This window comes from Scophthalmus maximus, chromosome 3 (genome assembly GCF_022379125.1).
Source record: "Scophthalmus maximus strain ysfricsl-2021 chromosome 3, ASM2237912v1, whole genome shotgun sequence".
Classification (NCBI taxonomy): domain Eukaryota; kingdom Metazoa; phylum Chordata; class Actinopteri; order Pleuronectiformes; family Scophthalmidae; genus Scophthalmus; species Scophthalmus maximus.
In genome coordinates this window covers 25,845,332-25,871,163 of record NC_061517.1, presented here as the reverse complement: position 1 = coordinate 25,871,163, position 25,832 = coordinate 25,845,332, and the positions used below count along the sequence as shown (strand labels likewise).

Genomic DNA, 25,832 nt, shown 5'->3' with positions numbered 1-25,832 from the left:
TCCATCGCAGCTGTTAATCGGAGATGCATCTCTGGCAGATGTGATTTAAAGAGGTGGACAACGTGTCTGCCCTGTTTTCCAGCTATTCTTCTTTTCTAAAGAGCCCTGCTCGCCGTTCTCCAGCTGTTTCTCTTGTCTGGCCTACGTGGTTTATTCACCACTCCCCCTGACCCCGAAATAGATCTGTTATGGCCTTAATAGCGGGCTCAGAGGCGGGCAAATTACAGTGAGCTGATCACGGTCCTCTTCAAGAGGAAACAAAGGCCAGAGTCTGTCCCAGTTTAATTTCAACACTAGATTGGACGAGCAAGGCCAGATATTCCTTTCTCAGATCAAATCTCTACTAACTGCCCTTTTCCAAATTTCTTCTTTTTTTTTTTAACTTTTAACTGATGATTTCATTATGTTGGGCCGTTTGACAACGTCATCCATTATCACACATCCTGCTGCGGCAACACTTTGGTTCATTCGGATTCCGATTCGGCGCCTGCTCCGCTACAATCAGAGGGGGAACGAGCTGAACTTGCACCGGCTGAGTGGGGCAGACGGCCGCTGGTTCATTTAGCGCGAACCCCGGGACCCGCACCACCTTTCCCCTGCACACAGAGGACCAAACCGCTGATCAGTCATGCTGCCACCGCGTTCCCTCCCTCCCGGCGGCTCAGGCAATAGGTCTCAATTAGCTGAGCGGCAAACCAGAGATTTACGACGGAGCAAGTGAAATAACTCAACTGGCCGCCCAATGAGAAACCCCCAATCTGTGGCTGACCGGCGAGCCGACGCGCGGGCACAGAGACCGGCTAGTTACCGTGTTCTATTAGTTTGCTATGACATCGGCCCATTTCAAATCTTGATTAAGATGTAAGCAGAGGCTATGAAACTTTTTAGACTGTTCCTTGACAGGATTTTTTATGAATCAGTGTTATCATTCAAAATTATCAGTAAAGTCCCCGTTAATGAAACCGCACACAATCTTCAGAGGAGTCGAGGTGTCGTAATTCCTCAGGTGGGCAAGACAAAAGCAAATGTTTTGTAATCGTGATCACTACATTATCGATCCTGTTCCGAGCTCTAGTGATCTGAGACAAATCCCACCTTCGATCTGGGCTCACGAGCTCTGCTTCACTCACAGGGGTTCAGACCAGGAGCTGGCGGTGGGGGCCTCACAAGTGAAGCAGGCGCTCAGCGCACATTCAGGTTGCACTTTATGAAAAACTGCAGTGCACGTCTTCCTCGTGTCATTTTCATGGTAAATCTGGCCCTCGGTGCTCTGTCAATCGAACAAGTTTAAAAAAAACAAAACACAAGTTGAAATGACTCCCGGAAAGGTCCAACAACAACCGAAAGAGCAAGTTCAGCGAAAAGCACTCCCGACAAAAGGAAAAGCAATCTGCCTCCTCTTTGTAGGCTTCCTCTCAGTCAGACCAGACCGAACACACCTGAGACATCGTGAGTCAAGGGTCATGACCAACAGGGTGTAAAACATGCACTTTAACACTTGGAGTCCTGATCTTTAGACTCTCCTAACCTTGGCCCAGGTTTGAACTCAAACAAAAGTCTGTTCAATGAGGATCTGAGATGAGCGGTCTCTGAAACGCCTCCAGGATTCTTTTTAACTTCCAGTCATTTACCCAGTGGCCACTTTCTGTCAGAAGTTCTCTCTGTGACCGAATGAAGATATTTGTCTTCGCATGCACCAGCTCCACGGTTACAGTCACAACATCCCGACTTAGCCCAAACAAATGAGACAATATTTTTCCTTCTCCCTGCATCCGCTCCTGAGCCTCCTCTCTTTGTCGCCGCTGAGGGGCAAGTTAACCGAAACAAGCGAGTCTCTGATGAGTCACCGGGCGATGCCTCAGAAAGTAGGAGGTGAATGTGATGGAGGGTAAAGCACTGCAGAGGCCCCGGAGGCTGCGGCGGCTTCATCGCTCACGCAGGGCAGCGCCGGGGGGGGGGGGGGGGGGGGGCGCAGGTGCCTGGCAGTGATGGATTCCGCGGCCGCTGTATAATCTTCAACCCTTTCCAAAAGGGTTTGAGAAGCAGGCTGTCAAAGGGCCTCGGCAGAGCAGACCCTCGCCGCCTGCTGCAGGACTTTAATGTCAGCTCATGACCGGGGCAAAATTGAAATCTCCGTCCTTGTGGCGGCCGACTGACAGAGTGGTTATTGTACAGTTTGTTGGGAAAGGGAAAGTGAAAGGGAGAGATTTTCACTCTCCCCCCCCCCCCCCCTTGGGGAATATTGGCCTCTGTGGAAATGTAGAAGCAAACCGCTGACATCAACATTTAGCAAATGTCCCATTTTCAACATCACCCGCCATCACAGGCCTCGACACTGGAAGGAGCAAATAGTAGGCTTTCTAAGTTTCGGCAGCTCTTCCTGTGGTGCGACGATTCAGAATAAATGATCGCGCACGCACAGGGGGGATGAGATTAAGGAGGATATGGAAATGTGATTCAATGAGTGCAGGGTGACATTTATTTCCTCTTGGCCTTTCGCTCTGAGGTTTATTTATGGAGGGGGTTTAACTCAATTGCGAGAGCGGGGCAATCAGGACGACCATTTTTCATACCACAAATAAGATTAGTACAACATGACAGCGATTATGCAGGTTGCTCATAATTCGCAGCAACAGGGCACCGACTCGGTGTCGGGGATAATGGCGCCATCGAGGACGCTGTTGATGCTTAGTAACCAAAAAAAAATGCAGGTGACTTGTTCAATTTTGTTGACGGCAAACAATTCAGACGCCTCAAGGTCTCAGGTGCCGTGCACGCACTGAGCTGTGTGTTCTCTTGCTTGGATGACATAAAACTCAAGCTGACATTAAGTTTTTAAGCGTTTGTACAGTACATGACGCTATACATGGCAATGTCGGTCTCTCTGTTGGACAGAAATATCACGTCTATTGGATTAATTACCCATTATGTACAGACAGAGCCGGTCCCTAGCCTATATTGGGCCCTAAATAGAATTTGATATGGGCCCCCCCCCACCGCTACTAATAATGAAGGTTTATGGGAAAACATTGAAATTAATCAGGCATGCCCTTTTTTAATATTGTCTTTATACGCTACTGCCTTTTCCATTAACTGTCTGACTGACTATGCCTTTAGTTACAATGGGCATGGGGAGCCCCCCTAGTGGCCAGGGGGCCCTAAGCAGCCACTTAGTTCACATGAGTTTTAAAAGACCTACTTACGGAGGATTTACTGACCATCCAACAGTCGGCAAAGCTGAGTGACATAAATCTGGCCACAGTTGAGAACATATGAATTTTGAAAGTGCAGTTACTGGACATTCAGACCAAACAACAGCTTTGGCACTTGTCAGAACACGAGGCGTCGCTGACGCAATACAATGAAGTCACAAACGATCCGCAGCATTCAGAAAACTGTTAGACAGCGTCTTAGTTCTGTCGCAAGTTGTCACGATTACATTTCATCCCCGCGCTTGACAATCACAGGGTCACAGCATTCTTCTTATGTAGCAATCTACCAGGAATGTGCACTTAAATTGGCCATCGCAGTGTGATGTTGGGTGACGCAGCGTTGCAGAAGAAGCGGAGCTATAGGTGTGATTTTATTACTTCTTTATTTGGAAAAAAAAATAAATAGCTAGAACATGGGTGCCTAGAGTACCAGCTGTCCGCCTCAGCTGTGAAATTTATTTCCCTGGGATTTGAAATGCATGAAATGTCACTGTCTACGCAGTTCTAAATGATTCCCTGCCACGTCGTCACCAGCAGCCCGTATCGGCAAAGGCAATCTCGAAATAACACACAAGGAAGCCCACCCACGGTGCGGTCTTCAAATGTATCTGCACCGGGGCCGTCGAGCTCTGATGGATTTTTTTTCATTTAAAAAAGTGAAAATTATTTCAAATCCGACCCCGACCTTCGCTGCAGTGTACGGGGAGACTGATTCATGTCATGTTTGCGTTTGTGTTTGATTCCAGGCCTGAAGCGGAGCTACACCTGTGAAGTGTGCAGCGTCACGCTGAACTCGGTGGCACAGTACCATGCACACCTGCAGGGCTCGAAGCACCAAAACAAGTGAGTGGACCACGCCACCGTCTCGCCGCGGCAACGGAGCTAATCTTCTACCTTTAACAATTAATGCTGCAGTGCTAAATGCGAGATGCTACACCTCATCTTTGGCACAAAACACGCTGTTTTCTTTGTTTTCATCCGCATCCTCAAATGCAGTGGTTCCCTGACCACTGCATTTCACTTTGCATGCATAAATGATGAGAGCATTGTAGCGGGCTGTATCGCTGAGGCAGAAATTTCAGCCGGGTTCATTTTGCTCAAGGCGTCCTTTAAGTTCAGTCCACGATTTTGGGAGGAAGGTCTCTAATCGAGGCCCTTCCCTGCTCTCGCGGCGGAGCGGCTGTAACTGGTGGCCGTGGTGCCGTGGTGCCGCGGGAGCCGACCTCACAAGCTGAGAATCAACAAGCATTTGCAATACAAAGAGGCGGCCTGCTGGAGCTCATTCTCCTGCGGCCGTCTTGTCTCCAAACACGCCGTAAAACGAAAGCTCATTTGAAAAGCCTGTGCACTGCCAGGTAGACACAACAGGCCTCTTAAATGAATACCAGGTGACTGGACCATTTCGAAAATCTGAAAACACAATGGGACTATAGTGAGCACCGGTGTGTCTTGGTACGCTCAGTGCCACCTGTTTTAAAATCACAATGCATATATATTGATATATATTCAATTCATATACACATGAAGATAATTACAGTTGGTGAGATCTGGATCTTTAGCATATTTATTGTCCTGATACCCAATATACTCACAGCCACAAATGCCCCACTGCATAGCACATGTCTGAAACCTTCCAGAGTAAGTTGGGACTTCTCAAAATAACAGTTCATCCTTTTGGGAAACATTTCACAAGAATTATATGTGAAGATCAATGTTATAAACATCAGGCCTGTGCCATAAGACCGTTAGCCTGGAAGCAGAAGGAAAGAGGAAGGCTTGAATTTGTCCCAATAACGTTGCATTCCACAGACTCCAGTAGATTTTTCTGAATAGATGACACATTATGCCATTTGCACAAATGTAGAAATGCGAAATGAAATGTTGGAGTTTAATAGAGGTTATTTGCTTTGTCAGCTACCTACTGACATGTTATGTGATTTCAGGAGTTAAGATGTCCTTCAGTCCTGGAAGGTGTAAAGTGTTTCGCCTTGGATTTGTTTTCCTCCTCAGCGTGCGTCTGTGTTGCTTTATGTTCTCAGAGGCATCTTTGCACTGATTACTTGGCCCAAAGCAGTTGGGACTGCAAACCCCCTGGGGGTTTTTGCATGGGCCCTTGGCAGTGTAGGGCTAGGGTTAGGTTGTGGTTGCATGTGCTGGAATTAACCCCCCCTGTTTCAGCAAAGGGGACGCGGACATCAGGGGAGACGTGACATGCCGTTTTACAACCACGCGCTCTAGTCACGGATGCCTGCACCAACTTGTCAAAGCCACTGGGTTTCCATGCAAATCTTGACATCCTCTTCCACACACACACACGCACACACACACACACACACAGACTGGGAACCCAGACCACACGCAAACACCCCAAGCCCCAACCTCCACCCCAAAGAGCCCGTTTTCATCCACATAGCCCAGAGCGGTGCCTCGGGTCTATTTAGGTCATTCGCTTAATGCCAGTTTACACGGAAAGACTAAAGCCTTATCCGCGTTGCAAAACTCCAGAGAATGGCTGGGGATCATGTCAAAGAGTAACACAGAGGCATTTACAGCCTATTTAAGCTGAATAGATGGATAATGGAAATGATGCCCTTGATGTGCGATTCATGATGTTTGATATCGTGACATTTTCAAAACAGAAAACGGAGTGATGCGATTTTATGAGGGAAGAATTGACACAATGGACTAGAGGGTTAATGAATCATTCGAAGTTTTGAAGCGGCACTAATCAATATGTTTTATATTAACGTTGGATCGAATAATTGTATTTGGACAGGAGGCTGCTTGGCTGTTTTGGTTTTACAGGATGTTTGTTCTGCAGTAATTGTAAATTTTAAATTATAGGGTTATGTAGACCACCAATACAAGTTTTGTATTAATATAAAATCCTCACAGTTTAAATAACACTTACATTACTGGTCTGACTCCTCCTTACTCCAATTGATATCGGCTAGTACCGATGTGTTTAAATCCCATTAGTCCCAGGTCAGCGGGATAGTGTGTGTGTGTGTGTGGGGGGGAGGGTTATATAACACTGATATCAAGAGGATCATATTGTTGCACCACAACAGTTAACAAAGTCCACGCGCTACATATCTACATGGCCCCTTCTTTGCTAAAATGAACTAAGGCCCTGGAAAGAGAAACCGAAGAAATTGAATTTTGACTCAGAGGGGGGGCACAAATTTCCCGCTGGTGACGGGCGTACTAATGAGAAGTGTGATCGATCCGCTAACAAGCCGACTACACGGGTACAACAGGCCTGTTGCTTAAACCCCTCTGATTTGCTGCTGGCATCCGAGGCAGGAGACTCTGACCTAATGGACTCTGTCTTAAGATTTACTAGTTTGATTTGGCTTTATGGAACGATTTTTTTCTTTTTGCCCCCACTCTCTCAGAGTCGAGCTCTGCCGTGCTCTCCCCTCCTCTCGACCCGTCCCATTGTCTTGCTAAGACAGAAAGAGTGCGAGCGGCTCGTGGAGAAGGGGCTCAGCACTGAGTGCAGCAAAGAGGCCGCGATCCCGGCTGGTGTGACTGCAGTGGGAAAGGAGGGGGAACCCATTTGACCTCCAGATGAGGGGAACTGATGGAGCTCTCTCTCTCTCTCTCTTCCACCTATTGACCAGACAAAGCAAACAGCGGATGGCATCCACTTGATAATCACTCTGAAGATCTATGCTGTTATTTTCAAGTGTCGACCTAAAAGTGCTTCTCCGGCATTAGTCTTCCGTCTTTCTAATAACCAGCGCGTGAAGGTAAACGGCTGCGTGGTTTCCAAGAGGTGGGAAAACCATCCGTTCACGACTGAATACTTTGTTTTTTGGTATAATTGTAAAGGTACATTTTCATGGGATTTGTTCTGTGTGTCGTCAAAGTGAATTCCGCCTCTATGATCTCACGTTGAAGGGTAAAGTGTTAACCCCTCTTCATGCCCCGTTGATTGACGCACTGCTTTTAAATTCTCAGGTTACATGCACACTAAGATGTCTTTGAATCAAAGAAACCATCCGAGTCCAGACGAGCGTTTTTGCTCCGTATCAGTCACGCACACTGGGCCTGCGTGTAAACAGGAAGCAGATTATCTGCCCTGCAGTCCTTCTACGGGAGAGTTGCTCACTTACCGAAAATACCAGTAGTAAACTAGCACTAGAACTAAATAGTAATGTGGATGTAGCTTCAGTTTAGACATTGCAGTAGCCTTATTCTTATTTATTTTTTTACCACTGCATTATTCAGACTAACTCGCGCTGTGTTAAGAGTACTCCCTTAATTTAATATTTTGCAACTGGAGGCAAAAACTGAGCCCAACTTTTCTCCCCTACACGTTTCTTTTCCTTTATTTACTCCGTTCTTATCCATAATTCAAATGGACAGCGTTTTATTTTCCCTCGGTACTCTTTGAACTGCTCGGTAGACGGTTCCCATGTTCATGCCGGCTTCATTCATGGATGCATGAGGGGAGCTGTATGGAGAGGCAGAGTTAGTGTTGCTACCTCCTTTTCATATACCTATTATTGTATAAAATGCACTGCAGCTCAAAAGGCCTTTTTTTTTTTTCAATGGATCACAATAACTTAATCACTGGAATGACTGGCTGCCTCGGGGCACAATCCACTTCTCATGGTAAATTCATGACCTCTTCTAGAAGCCAACACACCTGGTTACCTTTACTCTGACAACTTAAAACCACTAGTATTCTGGCTTTCCCCATGCTGCCTTTTCTTTTTAAATTTTGCAAAATTTTAGATATATACCAATAATATTGAGCTGGAGGCAAAGTCGGCTGGTGATTTTCAATGCACGCTGATTCACCTCTCAAATGGGAGAACAGCCATGGATGAAAACCCTTAATTTGTGGCTATCCTAATCAAAGCATTACTACAAGGGAAGAGGAGACACTGGACTAAGTGAATTGAGGTTTTTTAAAAGTATTTTCTTTTAAGAGGAGGGTCTCCCAGAGAAATGGTGATTGTTTCTGTGGTTTGTGATGATACTCCAAAAAACACCAGCGAAGCAGCAGAGACACCTTCTGTCCGAGTGACGTGAACTTCATCTGATGAAGACACTCCTGTCAGGTTTGCTGCAGGAGTGCAGAAAAAAGTATTATTTAATAAAAAGAGACTTTTTGGAAAAATCCAACAAAAGTAATCCACTATGAAAAAAAACACAGGGAACCAAAAACATAACCAGGAAACACGGCGCAGGTATCAGAACTGACCTGAACAATCATCACAGACGATCCGACAAAGACTGTAAACACAAGGTGGGCGGGGCTGAGGGAACACAGGTGGAACACATCAGGGACAGGTGGGGTGGGGTCGGATTACTTAGGAAGTTTCCTAAATCTTGACGTGACCCGGAAATATTTCATCGGCAGCCATGATAAGAGCTGTTCGGATTCTCTAAGTGCTTAGGAAAGGAGCTTCAACGCTTCCTTTCCTATCTCCTTTAGCATAGGGTACACTGGAGCTTCCTAAAAGGAAGGAAAGGAGAAACAGACGCCCCAAAATTAATTGCGGCAGCGATATTTAACGTGACGCTCCATGAACGAACGTAAACCGATTCAATCCGAAGGAAAAGAGTATGAATATGACCCGGAATGACGCACGTCATAATTTAAGTTACTGTTAGATATGAATCATTTACATCTGATGTCACACGGTGGTACAACACTGAAACATGCTGATGGAGCTGCACGCAGTTTGAACGTCAAGACCTCTCGTTTGAGCGGCATCCCGATGACTGAGTGTGACTGTTACCGTACAAAACTTCTGTTTTGTCATCTCCAGAGTCAAATGAGTTGTGGTGATTTCATCTCATTTGCCTGAGGACGGGAAATTTAAGCTCAACTGAATCAGTCACTTTGCTTTCACTTGGAGAAAAAGGGATTTGATTATTTTCAAGTGTTTGGAATTTTCATTTTTCATCGTCACCGAGGGCAAGATAAGTCAGATGCAACACGAACGTGGAGCTTGTCGCTTGAGTAGTCACATTAATTCTCTCCCTGCTTCATGTGAATTCATTCCAGAAATCTCTCTCTTCAGATTTATTCAGTTAGCTAATTTTTGACATTTCATATGGTACCCATTTTAAAACTGTGTACAAGACAAATTGCTTGTTAAAGCGAGCGTTTCTGCGTGTAGACACGGCCCCTATCAATAGGTCAACTCAAGCAGACAGTGTACTTATTGTGCCATCGCCTCTTCCCAGGGTAGCCATCCATCACGGGCCACCACATGTGTGTGCTGCGTCCTGCACGCAAATAGGTTTTCAGACCCGACCGCGCCGATGTGCCGCAGAGACGATGATTAGCCACGTGCGCCCCTCGCTGCCGAAGCACGTGAATCTCATGCAGATCATTCGGCGCGCTGGCTGGAGGGTTTTTTCTTTCCCTGAGCCAATCGGTGGGAGGAGATAAGCGTTCGGTATTCTTGCCCTTCCAAAGTCTGCCTGCCGTCACCTGAGATTGCTGTCGCGGGAAAAAGGCAAACGTGACCGCGTGAATGTGTTGTCCCGGCGCGCCGTCGACTTGCTCTCATGTCCGTCGGGCACATGACAACTGTGAAAGACTTAACTGCACGACGTGTGATACGCATTAGTGAAGATAAGTCCCTCGTCTGTTTCGAGCCGACCCTGCCAGCAGGCAGCCCGATGAGTCGCTCAAGTGCAATATTTTTTCCTGACTGTCCTCGCCTTTTTTTTTCCAAAGCCCACAAATGTTCAGGAAATCAAGTCAGACATAATGAACGCCTCAGCAGTGAGGCTTTACTTTCGAACGCAACAGTCCTTTGAAAGCTAGATGTAGGGGCCGTGGGTTTCAATTTCCCGGCGTGGGTTTATTTTATCGCGCTGCATCCTCTGCCGCTGTGTTCATCCAGGTTCAGTCCAGCCGGTTTACGCCGTCTTGACAGGAGCAGCGGGATTTATTCTGTTCATCCTGCTGCTTTGCTCCGCGCTCAGCCCAGTGACATGCCTCTTTTTCAGAAACGAGAGGAAGACGCATGGATTCTCCATTTCAGAGAATCGGCTTGACGTTGCCTTCAAATGACTTGTCTGCATCTGCTCATCGCGGAGGGCTGTGCCCGATCTACTGGCAGTTTATCTGTGGCTCGCATTCGCAAGACACAGATTATTTTTCTCCCCGCAAACACTCTCCACAGGGCTTTTTTTACAGTGTGTCAAAGAGGAAGATTTGAATCTTTATCAGCGGTCCCCCTCAACACGGCAACTGTCAAAGAGAGGGACAAAATGTGACTGTAAAGAGCAAAAATCATCACACATTCATGAAATAACATCTAGGAATGTTTTTTAAAAACTGCTAATACAGTTAACAGTAAAAGGTTAATAAACACAATACATTATAAATTATTACATAGTTACATTTGTAATTATAAAAGATCATGAGGTGAAAAAAAGCCATAAAGATCCCGGGATGGACATAACCTCAGAAATATCTCTATCTGGAGTTTCTAAAAAAAACATGAAAAGGACTTAAAGGTCCCACATGTGACACCCTTCTGGTGTTTTACGTGAAGTGTTGATATCCTCAAGACGACATAGTTGTGGTTTTAAGTTCCAAAAAAAGGTCTCAATATAGTTTCATAGCTTCGTCTCTCAGGAGCTCTGCAAAGAAACAGGGCGATTTCTGCCTGTCTACTTAATATTCTTGAACCTCTCTTCTGATTGGCCGACTGTTTTCTGAGCGGCGCACGGCCAGGCCAACCACAGGTAATCACTTGAACAACACACATCTGGCAACAGGCCACAACATGGGAAGATTAGAAGTTTTTTTTGTGTGTGGCTAAAGTCAAAATGCATGATTACGTCTGAGCTCAGTATTTCTTATGTCCTACACACAACCCTGTCTGTGGGGTATGTTGTCTCAGGGCTGGGGGCTGGTTGAGCAAATACCCTGCAGTGACTGAACCAGCCCTGGTGCTGCTGCAGCAAAAGATGAAACTAACCCAGATTGATCTCAAATGTGATGCTGGATGAACTGTGCTTGTGCCAATACTACTGTAACGTTCTCTGAAAAAATAATGATGTGACACAGTTGGAGAGTAAGCAAACTGCACTTCACTTGTAATCATCAACCACCAATCATGCATCTAGATCCCTGTGGTCACACTTCACAGCTGCTCATGACTTCACAATGAATTCATCTTTATCATCATTAGACCAGCTGGAAACAAAAGGCTGTTTATTTTTGTGGGATCATAAATAGCAATCATTAAATACAAGCATGGCTTGTCACTCCCTCATGAATTAATACTGGCCCACAGCTTTGTCCTCATATTGACGGATACATAGAGTTACGGCTGAACAGCGGAAGTTAAAGACTTATGGTGTTGAGCATGGTTCTGTTATTCATATATTTCTAGCCGAACAATAAGAGGCGTAGCTTCCTGTGTCTGATGATAAATGTCATCATGATAAGAAGCAACATCACAACCCGCCATTTTCCTTTCTAGGTTTACGTCAACCAGCGCTGTTCACACGCTCAACGGTATGAATGTCAAAGTCTCAAGACGTGTAATATATTTCAGCGATTTCCCACCCACCGAATATAATTGGCAGGGGCACTGCAGCAAGCCAGACACTTGGAAAATTCCTTTGTGTGTCATCGACAGGTCTATCCACCGTCTTCCTTTAGTGTTCTCTCAGGCATGGCGGTCGATGCGAGGGGCGAGCTCCGGGGGAGCGATCAGCCCCCTCGAGGCTCGATCCTGCCTGCCACAAACCGCCATCACCACCATCGGGATGCCTCGCCCGCCTTCAGCCCGTTTCGCACTCGTGAAACATGCGCATACAAACGATCACATCTTCGCGGCACGAACAAGAAAGAAAAACAAGCTGTCTAATAAGCCTTGACGTCCTCCACTCAATGCGGTTCAGACAACGCGTTTGCTCTGTCTGCTCGAAAGGGAGCGAGAGTCGGCCGCTGTTATCTGCACAGTAAACAGAGGCGGCAGTGGAGCTTCAGTCTGTGCCTGCGAGACAGGCCGGTGCCTATTTAGACCTGGAAACAAACTGGCCGCACCAATCAACCGTCATACTGTGACGCATCTGAAAGGCCACCTCTGTCAAAAAATGTCCCCAATGCATGATACAACGTAACATGGGACAAAGGCAGTGCCGTGGCACAGAAGGATGTGGTTTTGCTCCATTGTTTCATGGTGTTTTCAGGTGAGTAGTCACTGTTGAGGAATTTCCGTCTAATCCTCCCTGAGAAACTGTTGAGACGAGTCTCCTCAGGCACCAAGCGAGGTCATCTCATATGTGTCAAGCCAATACAATCTTTGAGCAGCTGATGTCTCACTCCACGTGTCATAGTCGCGGGGAGATGACGACATTACTCAAAGCTAGATACACTACAGAGACCGGGGATGGGCAGATTGTCTTGGGACGCTTGACACTGTGAACCTGTTGATCTGTGTAGCGAACTTGAAGTCTCCTCAATATTGAGCTCTTTTAATAAATACTTCTGCTTAAGACGTCCACGGTTTCCGTCTTCCTGAATCAGCATCCACTCCACAGGACTCTGAATTATTACAGAAAATACCGTGGACCCATTCATTCCAGTTGCAAGGTTTTAATGGTTTCGGCCAGTCGACAGAAAACATACCCATGTGTTTGATCACGTTAGCAGCTTGGGTTCTGTCATGACTCACTATTAGCAGATTATTATTATTTTTTATTTCAATGCTTGACTCAAATTTGTGATGAACTACTCTTTACATTTTGGTAAATTGGCAGCAATAAATGCACGCCAAAATTAGTTATTAGCCGGTCCTGTGTCCTATGGATGTACAGACAACTCGCCCTGATGCTAAAGAAAACATATGTGAACAGATCCTGTCTTCACAGTTCACGGTGGTTAAACTTCGGCCCAGACTGCTGAGTGACATTTACACGTCCTCCTGTAATGTAAATTCTGTCCTAGCGGTTAAGTTTAGCCAAGTGTTCCCTATAAAACCGGCAACGTCCCTTTTGAGAACAAAAAAAAAAAATAGACCTAAAGGTTTAACATTCTCTTCATTCTTATTTTCATATCACAAGTGGAATAGAAACATGGGCGCAGCCCATTACGGAACCACCTCATCCGACCTAGAAAATGGAAAGAGAATCAAAAGAGTGTGGAGAGATGGTGTTTTTGAATTGATCTCATCAGCGAAAAACTGCATGTGGAGATTGACTCGGAGCGCCTGTTCTGAAGGTGAGGGAGGGCTCCTTGCAGTTACAGAACTACAAGGGGGCTGAGGCAGGGGTAAGTATCAGTGGCCATGTTTTCCCAGCACTCGTCGCCCGTGTAATGGCTCTGTGATTTACAACAATGCACAGTGGGAGCTCTGCAAAGTGCCGGGCCATTTTTACACCTTGCACCCATTAGCTGCTCAGTGGAGGGGATTCTTATAAACCCCTTGAGGGAGGCGGGTATCGGTGACGAGAGCAGCCCGCAGGCATGGGAATCATCACAGGCTGGGAAGGACAAAGGACAGAGGAGGTAACGCACTTGAGGGAGATTGCCGCGCTCTTTATCATTCAGCCTCAGCTCCCCGATCATCAAGCACCTAATTAATCCCCCTGTGCACAGTGCGATAACTCAGGGACCCAGTTGGCGTCAGCGCAGGCAGTTGTCATCCTCCAAGTGCCTCTCAGCTCACCTGCTTTCTTCTTCCTCTCTCTCTCTCTCTCTCTCTCCCCGGGGCCCGCAGATACTGATGCTAGGTGAGATGCCAACCTGTGCTCATTTGAATCCCCTTTCATTCACCACAGGGTAATCACGCATTCACTTTGTTCCGCGAGTTCTCTCGTTGCTGGTCGTGTCTCGCAGGCTGCAGGAGGCCGGCCCCACGTGCAGCCTGTAACGAGTAGAGCGTGGCCCATGTCCCATCGCTACAACCTCGCTGCGGCCGATTGTACCCCATAAAATCATGGACACAGTTTTATGTCAGTCGGTAAACCCACACTGAAGTATATCAACAACTACTGGGCTGGAAGCCATAAAACTTTGGTGACCTTTCCTCGAGCTACACCAACACTTCAAGTTGTTATCCAGTGAAATATCCAATTGTCTACTTGGTGGTTTGGCTCAAAATTTGGTGCAGACATTCACGGCTCCCAGAAGATGAATCCCAATGACATTGGTGATCCCCTGAGCTTCCAGAAGTTTGGCTTATGACCAAATACCAGCAGACAATGCTGTCCACGTTAGCCACGGCTGTTCTTTGTGTTCAGTGCTAATGAAACCCTGGCGGGTCGCGTTCTCCTGTCACTCTGTTCACAAAGAAATCCGCTTGATTACGACCCACAGCTCAGCAATCTCTAATGGACAGCAACACAGAGCCAAACCCAACTTTGCTCTCTCAGGGTTCACAGAGGGACTCCCTATTCTGTGGGTCCACATTACTCTTAGCATGGGACCCAGACACATTCTGGGAGTTCATTTAAATTTGCTCTGCCAGAAAACGGTCTGGATCCCCTCCATAGGAAAGTCATTTCCACGACGCGGACGGAAGGCGACTTTTGCAAACCACCAAGGCTGCCGCTGACGTATGAGCATTTGACTCAAAGTACCTGACATCTCCAAATTTCTACCGCAAAAAAACGGCAACACTCGTTCACAGACATTGTGGAATCATCGTCACAGGCGTCTCCTCTCTGCTCTAGTCTGGTGACATTTTCGCGTCGCCCAACAGACGTCACAAGATTCGTCTGCGTCCGCTGGTAACGCCTCTTGAAAATCAAAAAGTGAGCCGAGAGGTCCCAGACTAATACGCATTTGAGCTCTTCAGTGTTAGTCTGGCTACGCCAGGCTACATTACTCTGTGAGCATTGCACTCACAACTGTCCCGTGTCAAATAGAGGAAGGGAAGAAATAAAAATGAAATGGTACCAATATACATGTATAAATACAAATAACATTTAAAGTGCAGTGTGAAAGAAATCAATATTATAAACAATAATGAAAAAGTAATTCTGCAAAAAGTGCAAACTAACGGAGTTATTCCTATGACTAAATGTGTAGCTCAGAACAGTTCATTGTACAGTAGTAGAAGCAACAACAACATTTCACCTCATCAACACTTTGAGTGCTGAGCGGCAGCTCGTCCCCTCGGACCAATTACAATGTTTGCTCAGCTGCTAAGGGACCGAGAGCTGTCAACAGGATCGCTTTCACTCATATCAGATTGGACTAAGCCACCGTTTGTCTTTATTACCACAAGTAGACAACTTCATAGCACGTGCCACTAAACATCGTTCCACTCTTGAAAGTCATGATTCGAAAACTGAAAAGGCAAATTTAAATACCACCGTAGATGTGCTGCGGTAAAGTGGACCAAACGGGCGTACTCTCTCCACAGCTTCTTGATAGACGTCCCCATATGTATAGTTTGACATATGATTTCTTTAAATTGTAATAGCACTCCACCCCAGAGAGGTCCTGCTAGCTCATTCCTCCCAGACAATCCCGAGGAACACACAAACATAGGATGTAAATGTGTCTTGTCAACCCTGCAGCTTCAATGCAGGGTTGAAAAGACTTCTTTTTTTTGTACTGCAGAAAGAAGCCTCAGCATCCTCCGAGAAGTCCCCTGCTAATTTATTATCCGGAGTTGTGTGTGTGCGTGTCTCTCTCTAGTGTAAAAACCTTCCTCAGAAGTACTCAGGAAGCCCATTTTCCCGCTTTGTGCACGGCGGATTGTTCGATGTAAATCTCTCCAGCACGCCAGTACTGTACAGTAAAAATCGTTCCGGACAGGTGACCTGCATCAGCACCGACGACACCGGCGATCGTAAGCGAGCGCGGCTGTTTATCACAAAGAGGGAATTAACTTCAAAGGGATTTGAAAACGTCCATGTGGAATGTAGGCCCCGGGATGAATTATGCATGAGAAATGCTTCACCAGAGTAATGTGCTGACACAATTCGTCACACGCCACAGGAATACATAAGTTGCAGAGTAGCCACATTCGAGGTCGTTGTTGCACTCAGGTGGTGTGGGTTCTCGGCGCCACTGGGAGGTTGTGCGGCTGCGTAACCCACACCGACTGCACGGTGAATTACTTATGAGAGCCTTCTTTCGCCTTGAGAGGAAAGCTGGAAGCCTTGACATACAGTAGCTTTGAAAGATGTTACTCTTTGCTTTGAATCTGTGCTAGTGTGTGTGCGTGCAGGTTGACACGTCACCATAAGGATTCAAAGGCTGGGCTTGAGGCCACATGTCCTCTATCCTCTGGCTTCTTTAAAAAGCCGTCCTCCCGCCAGGAGGGTGGGAGGGGGCACATTTGGACGGAGAGGAGGGCCAAACAGCAGCCAAGATTTCAGACACTCGGGCGAAAAAAACTGTCTCATCTGAGTGCAGTGACTGAATCTACACTTGCACCGCGAGGGCGTTAAGATGTTCCGCTCAGTGCTCACACTTGACTGATGAATCCATTCAAGTGCTCATCAGTGATGTGTGAGACCTCACGCTGAGCTGGACAGGAATTAATTAAGCAACAGAGGGTCCTCCTCTTACTACCATACAGAGGTTGTGGTCGCAGCACTCAGGTGTAACAGTATTTAATGTGCCTGTGAGCAGAAATCGGTTATTATCATGTCTCACATCTGAATAAAGACTTCTTGGTGCGTCATTGTTGGGCAGATCACAAATCTGGCTCCAATCAGACTTGGTGTCCCCTATAGGCTGGATGCAGATCAGGGTTGGCTCTTCTCCAGTCAACAGGGTGGTGTAATGCACCTGCAGCTGTTTGGTACCTGCCAAAAAACGTCAGGGGAAAAAAGTTCAGCTTCTGCACTTTAACAGTTTAGTCACAACAGTAGTATTTTAACGGTCAGATTAACGGCACTCTCTCACCCATACAGATCGTCCAGTGCTGATCAGGGATTTAATGGATTAGCTTGTTGCTCCTTGTTTGTGTAGCTGGAGTCAATTTCATTCGTTTGATTAAACTGAGAAAAAAAATATGTACAGTATGTAACTGTATCAGGTCTTATCCCAAGACCAACAAAGCGCAGTCCAGGGATTTATCACAAAAATCCGACAATGGGTAGATTTCCAGAAGTCCACTTCTTATTGACATAGTTATACTGTGAGAGCAGTGAAGAATGAATCTTGTAGAGACAGATGCATCAGAAGCGATGGAGGTGGACAGGGACAAACACACGGACCGCTGTAGGGTTCGAACCTCTGACCTGCTGTCCAACGGGCGGCCTTAACAACCACACAGACGAGACGAACGTACACACACAGGTCTCTGAGGTGGCTAAGTGGTGTAATGACGCCGCTCAATTCGACAAACTGAACCTCCACAATGAAACACACTGCGCTATACAAGGTTTTTCCCAGCTGCGTCAGACGAAGTGAAATCTGAGTTCACGCAAGACGAAGTGATGTGAATATGCCTTGAAGTGGAGAAATAGTCTTGGAATGAGATCATGTTTCGTCAGGGGATTCAAGCAGAGGAGTGTCCACCTAATCCTGCATGCACTATAACACTGAGTGTATATTCATACATATGGATGTATATGGTATTTGCATGCACCCCCCCAGAGGTCTTAGGTTGATTCTATTTCCCTGCTCTGGAGATGTGACCATCCAATACCTGCTCATTTTAATATAACACCAGCTTACTCTCTATTTCCATGATAATGACAGTGGAGAGAGGAAAATAATTGTCCGTGTGTGACGAGTGAGGCATTGTGATAACTGTTCACTGTTGTCATAAGAATAACTGAAATGTAAATCATTCATTATGGTGGGCTTGTTATTTTCTGTATACGTGTCGGGTGTCCATGTTAAACATGGCCAAAGAGGTAAACATATGTAAAAGTCCCTGTGAGTTCCAAATGGTCCATTTCCTCCGAGCGCAGCTCGTTCTCCCAAACCGTCTGTTTAAGTAGTATTAGAGACATTTAATGTACTACAGCATACAAATAACCATCAGTGCAGGTTCAGTCATTTTGGCCCTCGGCAGGCTTCTGGATGAACAGCCAATCAGAAGAATGTGAGCTTTTAAGGAAGCCTGTGCTAACGTTGCCTTCTACACTAAAGCGGCTGCATAACAGGTTCATTTGCCTACAAGCGTCAATGCTGCAGTGAAACCAAAACAACAAGCTGAAAGATGCTAAAAAGCTCTGTAGAGCTGAGGCACAATTGTCTCGGAGTTTGTCGCTATAGGGGTTCATCTTTTCTCACCACACAGTCATTTGACCCAATGTTAATATCCGAATATTGTAAGTGCAGCTTTTACCTTCAAATCATAGACCTGGAGTTTTCAGTCAGTTAGAAAATCACAAATGTATTTGTAAAAAAACAGAACTTGTCATCAGATGTTTATAAATGATTTATACACAAATATTTTGGGTCTTGTCTGCACATTAATGAATGATTAAAAATGTCCCATTTCATGAGAAAAATATGAATCCCGTCGGGAAATACTGAAAACTGACAACTGTTAAAACATTCAGGGGTCACTGTTTTCCTTAGTGCAACATCATCCTGAAGAAGGATTACACCTTACACTTGCTTTAAGTTTCCTATTTGACAGTCTGTGAGATTTTAATTTAACGTTAGTGAGAGGCGAAGAAGTACGGTGTCCCCAGAGATAAAACCGCTGCCATGGTTTCAGTTTTCAGAAACTCCAACGTGTCAAAAAGCCAATTAAGTTTTTTGTTAAGTTTATTTATCTTTTTTTTTAGAAATCATAAAGATAAAATCCTGATTGCAAAGATACAATCCAGTTTTATTGACTCTATCCCTCCTGGCTACACCTGCATTTAAATAGCAGGAAGTTGTGCAGAATAAAAGTCAATAAACCTGGATTGAAGTGGAAAGCGCTGTTGTGCTCAGTGAAGCCAGAGCCGCACTCTTGCGGTTCTCGACGCACAGCCCGCTTTGTGACGGCTGCCCGAAAGCTTGGCAATGTGTCCCTCAAAGGCTGGAGTTTGACAATGTCTTCAGCGCAGCGAGTCAAAGCATTTTCTGCGTGCACTTCCACGTCTGATCGTTTATTCTGCTGCGTCGCCGGGTTCTGCTGCACGAAGCTCTCCGGTAAAACAAGCGTGACAGTTTGCAGTGTTGTGGCTGCCTCTTCCTTGCGGGACACACACACACACACAGCGGGATGTTCCTTCTGCGATTCCTCTGTTCAGTTCCCCTGAAGATAACATGCAACTCCCATTGGTCCGACAGAGGATACCGAATTGATTATGTGCAGTAAAAATAAAAGCGGCAAAAAGCGACTGTGTGTATCCCCACAGGGGCACGCGAAAGGTTTCCTCTCGATTTATTCTCCATCTGGCCTATTAAAGCACGGGTGCACCGGCGCTGTTGTTTGTGCTGTCTATGCCACAGACCGTCATTGGCTCGTCTCAACCCGGTCCTCGGTGGGTTGAGCGATTGAGCCCGTCTGTGTTTCAGTTCTGCGATTGTGTGGTGAGAAACTGCGGAGACGGTCGGTCCGGGCTGCTGGACCGTAGTTTCGGAATGCTTCCATTCACCTGTTCAGTCACGCCGCAACAGGGGTTAGATATCAGCCCTGATGGCGCTTTTGAATCCCGCGACTGGCGGATGAAAGCTGCCTCTGTTCTCGTCATCTCTACCGCGTCGATTATGCAGTCAGCCTATTGATGATATGTATAATTGTGTTCAGGATTTTTCAATCTGTCTGAGAAGCTCGGAGCCCCGGATTGATGCAATCACAGCTCTGAATAAGAGAAAACTCACAGAACTAATCACCTCTAAGAGTCCTCTCGCTTTATTACTCAATTATAATTGAGTCTTGAATCTCGTGGGAGAACTTTATCTTATCCTGAGGGGTTATTTAATTTAATGTTCCATCAGAAGTCGAGGGATGCCTTTTGCTTATTTATGCAGCCTGTTCGTACTGCAGAATATCCCAGTAGTTTCTCAGGTATCCGGTATCAACATGCGTCTCTGGTGATCGGAAGCTCCGAGTACGTCCGGAGTGACCACACGTGATTGGATTTTAACCTCCCTGCTCTATATGCAAATGAACATGTACATCTGTTTCTGTTCAGAAAGAAATGAAATGATGTTTGTGAGTGAGAGATAGAGGCTGAGCAAACTGATGCACTGCACACGGACGATCAATGAAAAAGGATTCTCATTCAAAGTGGTGAAAGTAAATTAGAAAACCAATTTGTGGTGGTGTCCACTAATACTTGAGTTTATGGGAAAACAGTGAGAAGTGTAGAAATACTTTCAGTTCACTATGAAACCGTAGCTTGTCAGAGGACGTCGAGATGAGCAGTCGGTCCTTCAGTACGACCCAGGACACATTGACTGTCACATATCGTAAAGAATGTGGCCACATGCGTCCCAGGCCACCACCGAACGTCGTCTGAGTGAGCGTTTCATTAGCTGGCCCGCTGCCTGTGTGGCAGAGAAAGGAGCACACATTTGACAATCATTTTCTTTGCCGCCCAATTAAGTAAAAGTAAATCTGGCTTATCTGGTCACTGTCTCTCTTTTGACTCTGTGTTGCATTGCAGTTGTCACGTAGCCGCGCACAGCTCAACCTGAAACGAAACAGTGTGTTGTCGTTGAGATTCAGGTGCAGTTTCGAGACGTCCTTCCAAAAACTGATAAAGTACAATGTCAATCCAGGAGGACACACAACTGTTTTCCGATGAGACACCTGTGTTGGGACGACATCATTAGTTAGTGCCTTCCAATGTCACCATTGTGAAGATAACACTGTTCCGTAATCTGCTTAAGGAAAGGGTTGCGGGTGACAGGAAGTCATGACACACCCAGAACAAAAGGTCCTGATCGCCCTCAGAAACCTTCTGACCGCCGAATGCAGGTTGAATAAATAAACCTACCTATTCTAATATGTCAAGATAAATGGACGACTCCAAATCAGCATGTTTAGGTGTAACTTACTATCCGTGGATTGTGGTGCGAGGCCCATTGACAAACACCAGGGGGGAATCCCCAGTGGGGGGGCAGGACAGAAAATGAGCATGCTACTACAAACACTCCTAGTTTTTTCAAATATGACCAAGGAAGTCGGTCTGTAAACTTTTACGGAGGTTTACACTCAAAAGTTGTTTTGCCTTCCAAATAAATCTGGCTTACGATGGAATTTATTTCAAAGCCTGAGTGACCGTCAACTTGTAAGAAACTAGAATCATTATTTCATGAGTGTTTTTAAATTGAGTGGTGCATCAAATTCAATCCCTGCTTTCCAGATCATGACACTTCTAACAAGTGAAGGTGAAACAAGTTACAGAAAAAGTCACAGCTTCTGTTCTGTTCTGCACATTTGATCCCAAACGGTGCAGAACACGACACAGAGCGTGATTGCTTGTGCTCATGTGACAGAATCATCACATCCTTTTTCCATTAGCACCAGTTATTTTTGAGCAAACGCGGCAAATCGAAGGTATCATTTGAGAAAACTGTTGAGATCAAATTTTAAATGTTAAAAATGTGATTTGTGTATTGTTAAATAATTTGCCATGTGTTCCTTTAAAGGTGACATTTCATGCAAAAAATCCCTTTTTCAGTGTTTGTGTACATAAATGTGTATCTATCTGATAATCTCCACTTCTCTGGTGAAGGGGCGTGACATTTCCTACACATTTAAAAATTGGTTGACCAATCACAACAGACTGGGCCAGCTGTCCAATCATAGCAGACTGGGGTTTATCAGGAGGGGGAGGGGCTAAAAGAAATCCAGGCGTTTCAGACAGAGGGTGAAAAGAGGAGCTGCAGGAATGGGCAGTGTGAGAACACTGATGCCTATTCTGAACATTAGACCGTGTGAACCTTTTCAAGTGGTAACACAAATTAAAAGTACGAACCTTATTATGAGCATAATATGTCACCTTTAACTCCGAATATATGACTCCTATGACCTATGTATCGCAGATGAGTCTGACCCTCCACCTCTCTCTGTTGTCTCTCCCACAGTCTGAAGAATCAGATATGTGTCCAGTGAGCGTCGGATGAAAAAAAACCAAAACGCAACAACTACTGGATTGATGTCAGACAAGCTGTGGTCAGCTTGCCCCGTTTCCTCTGCCTCTGCCCTGCTTCTGCTCTCTCCTCCAAATCATTTCTCTCTCTCTCTCTCTCTCTCTTTCACTCTGTCTGTTGTGGCCGCCCTGGCAAGAAGGAGAATATGATTTTTTTTTCTATTGTAACACTCTTGCACTGTATCAACACTCACCTGTCAGTATACAGTACAGTTTCTCCTCATTGCTGGCCACTCTCGCATCATTGACCCTTGACATTCCACTGCAGCTGTGTCCGGTGTTTTTGATCCTCTGACATGACGGTGGGTCTGACACACGGCAGCCTTTCTATAAATGCATGGACTCAATTATACTCTATTTTCCACAGGATGCTAGGAGCTGTAAGTGGAATTTTGACTTGAGAATACGAGGGTTGTTTTTAACTGCTTTTTGTTGAACAGTTGAAGTAGAACATATTTATTTGAAATTAAAATGAAAAAGACATGTACATTATAGTACTGTATATTATTTAGCATTGTGGGCTTTGACAACTGGAAAGTTATTCTTGCCCTCAGATTCTGTATGGTACACACAGTGCAACTTAACTATAATGCTTTTATTGCATACATGAGTTCAGTGGACCCTTACTGCTGAAAGGGGTTGGTGGCAATAATGACACTGGTTGGCCTCTTGCTGTACAGTATGTTGTAATGGTATAATTTTGTATTGGCAGTACTGAACAGTAAAAGACTTCTGTCTGTGGCTCTGGTAGTGCTTTAAGGAGACCAGCAGATCTAATCCTGCACATCAGCATCTAGGCAGGACCAGAGAATAGTTTTTAGAAAACAGAATGAAAAAAGGCTTTTCTTCTGAATGTGTTGGTCATCATTCCTATCGGTAATAACTCACCAAATGAATGTCTGAGCTCTGGGAACACAGCAGGATCACTGAAAGAAGTCCAATGGGGCGATTAGATGATCAAACAGGTGGTAAACAAAAGCTCCAAAGTTCGCCAAGCTTATGTAGAAGAAGAAAGTAAGGCAAACAATGAATTAATACCTGAAACTCCCAGATATCCTTCTCCCCATCCCTTAGTCCCTCAGGTCTTCCTGTGGCTCCAGTCCGAGGCCCTTCCAAATATCTGAGAGATGCCCATCCTCTGCAGGAATTATACTTCTGAGAAGATACTGTACATGACTTTGCAAACCTATGAACAGAAGGGTGTCATAGGCAACCGCAGATTGCCAATGTTTGCAGAGCTTTCACTCCATTGAATTTAACCCAGCCTAAAGGGAGCAGTCCCCATTTTTCAGCAGAATACCATGACATCAGACTTGGGACAAAGGACAACATTTTTTTTGACCAAAGTGTTTGTCAGATGGTCTAACTGTCCTCAAAAGCCCTTGCCTTCACACCTTTGAGACATCCTTATTGATGGATCTGCTCGAGTCAATTAACTTGCCCAACTTTGTGAAACAGTCCAACAATTACGGCCACTTCAAGCAGCAACTGGTCATGTGGGTGGAGATGAGACAGTAAGCAAGGTTTGAACTTGCTCACTAGCTTTAAATAATCTTACATTTTTGGCTTATTTATCACCTGTCTGACTGTCTCATACGTTTCTTGTCCCAGTTTGAAGATGTAATTACTCCTTTGCTCCCAGATCTCAGCAGTTTGGTTAGGACATCATGATCATAACCAACAGAAATTATGCCAAATGCTACAAATATGAGAAATGATTTCTTCTGATTTCTACCGGTAATAACAGACATTCGAAGGTATGGTTTATTCCACAAATTGGAAAAGAACATGATTCTTTTTCTATGTAAAAGACGCATATACATTCCATTGTATGTGATCAGTGTTATTGGCTTCGAGTTAATTCCTCTGGTTAAGATGCTTTCATTTCAGTGTGGTCTTCATCTCAGGGAGGTATATCTGGTTGCTTTAGTGATATTTAACAGTGCTGTTGAGAATCTCACAGTCACATGTACTGAATCCATTCCACTATCGAGCCTCTTAGAATGTGTTGGTAATGGAGTGAACCATAAGTGTAATGGTTTCAGAAAAAAAAGAGATATTGTAGATGTATCAAAGGGTAATTTAGCTTTATATACCTTACCAGTGGAAAGCGTTGGAACACCTCCATTTGCAAACAATTCCTTCAAGTGTCCGAACTTTGGTTTGAAGACTTACAAGCCCTCTGTCTGTACAAAGGCAGATGATGCATTATCAGGACAATACTACACTGCAGGAAGTAGTACTATATTACTATCGGTGGAGAGAAAATGATAAGTAACAGATGAACGCAGGCTGGTCAAGCAGTGGTTCATCCTGCAGCAAGATAATGAGCCAGAACATCTGAAACAAAGAAACAGACGGAGGCGTCACATGATGGAAGAGTAGCACAGTTTCCAGACTTAAACCCTATGGAGCTGCAACTTTCCGAACAATGTTTCATTTTCATTGTAGAGAGAATGCAATGAGTGAATTTGGCTGCTGGATGAGTCTAAAATTTACAGTCATTTTCGGATTCAAAGACTCCACGATTCCTTTTTTTTATGTTCAATTGTTTATTTGTTCTGTGCTTTAATTTCAGAATCGCTGAGACATTGAATTATTTATGAGACATTCAATTTTATTTTTAATTGAAAAATTGAGGTGTTTACAATGTTTTACTGGTGGCGTATATAGATATATACAGTATATATCTTATTCAAAGCTAATGTAGCATTCTTATTTCTTACATGTCACGTTAAGAAATTAAAGATGTCGACTTTAAAGCCAATTATTAATTCTCATTATCTTACTGTTGTTGATTAGATAAATTTGTAATTGCGATCTGTTTACAGTATAATAGATTTCTTCCACTGTCATTTTCAGTGCTGTGTCAATTGCAGAACTGTGTTTACTCAAAATGTAGCTTTGACTGATTTTGTTAAAGCGTTTTATTGAGCTGAAATTACTGGAACATAGATAGAATCAACGCCATGGACTGAAGACAAACTGCTGCTGGCTGATGTCAGAGCTGCCGGCTGATATGAGAGACGCCACCGCTGACGTCATTGACAAGAATTTCTAGAGATTTTTTTTTTTTTAATATTGCAAAAAAAGACATGCACGTATGATTTGTTGTTGCAAGTCAAATAAATAAACCTTCACTGAATTGCTTTTCTCAGCCTTAGAGAAAACATTCCTGTCCAAACATTCTGCTTCGGAGCAGTCATTTCTCCTTCATCACAGGATGTCCACCTGTCATGCATACGCCCTCTAATCCCTTTTTGCTCTGGGTTATGTGCTCTATTGTGTCTGAGAAAAGAATTAAAGACACTTGCAACCTCATAAACTCTGACTTTTATTATGTTGCTTCTACATCTTGTTTACAATGATTATACTGTAGTAGTGTCTATGCCTGTAAAGTTATTATATTTACTGTAATAAGTGTTGTCGAGGTTCTACATAGACTTTAAGATGACAGAGGCATAAAGCAATTCATAATCACATAACAAACCACTATCAAGGCAGCAAAATATGTTTATCAATTAAATATTTTAATAACATGACACGAAACTTTGAATCTACAGGTAGTTGAATTATCTTGCATACAAGACCATATTGTATGTCTGACAC

The 25,832-nt window shown here is 44.8% G+C and overlaps 1 protein-coding gene across 2 annotated transcripts in view; it reads left to right on the top strand.

Moving 5' to 3' along the window:
- The window catches only part of zmat4a (zinc finger, matrin-type 4a), a 109,193-nt gene extending 83,655 nt beyond the window's left edge, over positions 1–25,538 (top strand). For both annotated transcript variants that reach the window (XM_035640976.2, XM_047331340.1), the window contains exons 6-7: positions 3,959–4,055; positions 22,159–25,538. In XM_035640976.2, the coding sequence (XP_035496869.2) occupies positions 3,959–4,055; positions 22,159–22,186 (125 nt within the window). In that variant the 3' untranslated portion in view covers positions 22,187–25,538. The remainder of the gene's footprint in view (positions 1–3,958; positions 4,056–22,158) is intronic.
- The last annotated feature ends 294 nt before the right edge of the window (positions 25,539–25,832 follow it).